The sequence below is a fragment of the Olea europaea genome, unplaced genomic scaffold (genome assembly GCF_002742605.1).
Source record: "Olea europaea var. sylvestris unplaced genomic scaffold, O_europaea_v1 scaffold2363, whole genome shotgun sequence".
Lineage (NCBI taxonomy): Eukaryota > Viridiplantae > Streptophyta > Magnoliopsida > Lamiales > Oleaceae > Olea > Olea europaea.
Window position 1 is genome coordinate 57,219 of NW_019241761.1, and position 3,094 is coordinate 60,312.

The window sequence follows — 3,094 nt, forward strand, 5'->3', positions numbered from 1 at the left end:
CGTTTTGGTCATTTCATCCAATTTCGCTAGCTTTTGACTATTTCCTTCATTTGACCTCTTTTAGCTCTAGTTTTCTCCATTTCCATCAATCTACAAAACAACACCAAAATCACTTGTTAGCACTTCTAAAATACTCTCCAAAATAGCAAAATCATGAAATTAATGGCATAATATAATGAGTATAAATCACTTATCATGGAACAGTAACACTTTTAATATAGTGAAATTCCTATTCACAGCAAAATCATGGTTATTAATTAATGCTAGGAATGTTCTAAAACTGAAATTAGAAACTCTTTTTTTTTTCCCTCTTGCCTTAAGCTGACATATTTCCATTTGCTATATCTCTTGCCAATGTATGTAAACTGCTTTGATTCATGTTCCCCTATGTTAGAAAATAATGGCCGTCTCATTTAACTCGAGAACTTTAATTGATTGGCACTAGTTCTCAAAAGGATTTTTTGATGTATCATTTAACTAGTTTCAACAGTACTGACTTTAATATCTTCCTTCCATTTTTTTGGTGAATGAATGAATGCTGTCTGCTATTGCTGATATGAAGTGAATGGCTATTAGAACAGTTAGTGAGAACCAATCAGGAGATCAAAGCCTTGAGTCGAGGATTTTTGAGGAAAAGATCCAAGGTATAAATACGTAAATCACACGAAATTTGCAAGGTTACTAAATCACTGCATATGTTACAAGGTTATTACATTAGACTCAAAGACTAAAAGCACAGCATATGTTATCTAGCTTCATGAGTAGTAGGTTTACTATGATTTTCAAGAGGATAAGAAAGAGTATCTCTAATAAGTCTTAGTACCTAAAAATTACTTTCTTACGACCTTCTATAATTACTACTCCTCCATATTTTTTGGCAGCCTGATTGCAGTCGATAGCACCTTGCTTGCTCGGACCAACCTGATTTCTCCCCTTTTCATTCTGTTGGCGTTCTTGGCGATTATTCAGACCCCTTTTTTGGGGCAAGAACTCCTTCGCGATTTCAAATTCTGCGCCAATCTTTACAAGATTTTCTTGATGTGCCATGTCAAAATTTAATTGCTCTCAAAGATGTGAAACAGCTGGTCTTTTGTGTTGTTTGTGATGACAATATTGCCAAATGATGGTCTTTATGTAGATTTCCGATGTATAACATCTAGACGGGTAAAGCTTTTTTTGGGATGTTAGAGCATTTCCAAGACTCTTTAAGCATAAGGTGCTATTGATTTTGAAGAGTTAACCCTTAATATTATGCTCCAAGAACCTCTTTAAATTGACATTTTAATTTAAAGAGTGAGTTCGGACATTTCTCTATAATTAAATACATTTAAAGTATTTTCAATTTTCAATGTAGGAAAATAATATAATTATTTAGGAAAAATAACAAATTAAAATAAAATATAGAGAAAAATAATAAATATTTTTTGGAAGTAGTAAAATTATAAGTTAAATATAAAGAGCTTGTTGGAATGCTTCAAAAATTTTACTTTTTAAATTCATAGATACTCTCTAAATGATAGAATATCCTTTTTAAATATAAAGAGTTTGTTGAAGATGCGCTTAGAGTTCCTAATTAGCCTTTTAAAATCTTATTGTACAAGAGAGAGGGAACTTTTTTACGGGGCATAATCTTAATTTTGTTCTCGAGGGATTGGATTCAAGAATTTGGCATAATTAATTATTATTCTTTAGCCATTTAAGTTTTATAAGTTAGGTTCAAGAACCATGAAAAAGCTCTAATAAATTTTAATCTGATTATTGTCTAGGAAGCTTCCTAGTGTGTAGGTTTGTCTAAGCACTTGAGTTTATCAATCAAACATTCACAATATTTACTCACTAATTATCCACAAGTTTTGCGGTACCCACTATTTCACTTATTTCTTCCAAACCAACACTTATTTAGTTATAAGTAAACTTTTTCAGCTCGACCAAGCCCGTTTTGAGTTTTATTCCGTTTACACCTTAGCTTTACTTTTTAACTCAAAGATATTTATAATTCCTGACTAATTAAGATAATTATTAAACACACGTCTGTTCAAATAACTTGAGAAAAGAACCAATAAGAAGCTTCCTTCAGAGTACGTTTGGCTAAGTACTTATAAATAACTTTTTATACCAAAATGAGAAAAATCTTTCTTATTTTTTAACCATACATTTCTCATCAATACACTATTCAAAAATGCATTTTTTCCCAAAATGGGGCTCAAACAAGGGCTTATTGGAAAAGTTATTTTTTTCTTAATTTTAAGTAAAAAAGTTTATTTAATTTTGGATATATATATATATATTGAAGGCTATTCATTCAGAAATAATTAATTCTTACCTTTGCTCTTAAAATGATAAAAATCTTTCTGATTTACTCGTAAGTAAATGTTTTAAACTCAATCAAGCCTGTTTTATTCCTTTAATTTTCTTTATTAACTCAAAGATATTTATGATTCCTGACTAATTACCATGACTACTTGGCAAACACATAATAAAATATATGGAACATCAACTCCTAATCACTACGGAATCGTGGCTATAAATCAATGCTATGAAAGTTCTAAAGTCGAACTTAGGAACTAATTCTTTTATTAATCCTTAAGCTGAACATCATAATTATGACTTCTGCAATTATATCAAATATCGACTGCCCGTGAAAACATATCTGCATAAAAGAAAAATGTAGAAATTGAAAGTGATCTAACTAAGGAGGAGCATATTGACTTGATTCGCTGGAGTGCGGAAGATGCAAAAAAACATACCTAACTGCATCCTTTTTCAACAAAGCAGCAGACTTCAAGGTAACACTTGGAAAAAGAAGGATATTAAGTTGGCAACGCTTGAAACTAAGTAGAAGTTAATTTTAAGTATTTTCTTTCTAAACATGTTTTGAATAATTCACTTTTACCCTAATGTAGAAATAAGTTGCTCATTCTAAGTTTTGATAAGGAAAAAAGGTCAGTTATTTTGCAACTTATTTACAAACAAGTAAACGAGCTTATTTGGGAAGTGTTTATAAATGATTTTAATTTGTTTATAAATAGATATAAGTGAGTCATGGACAATACTTATGAACGTAACAAGATAAAAATTGCTTTGACCCTTTTTT

General features: G+C 30.3%; 1 protein-coding gene across 1 annotated transcript in view; it reads right to left on the minus strand.

The window, feature by feature from the left end:
* Positions 1-2,616: 2,616 nt before the first annotated feature.
* Positions 2,617-3,094, minus strand: part of LOC111381739 (reticuline oxidase-like) — a 6,417-nt gene continuing 5,939 nt past the window's right edge. Inside the window, exons 2-3 of the mRNA XM_023005553.1 lie at positions 2,748-2,831; positions 2,617-2,650 (exon numbers count right to left, since the gene is read on the minus strand). Of these exons, the coding sequence (XP_022861321.1) occupies positions 2,617-2,650; positions 2,748-2,831 (118 nt within the window). The remainder of the gene's footprint in view (positions 2,651-2,747; positions 2,832-3,094) is intronic.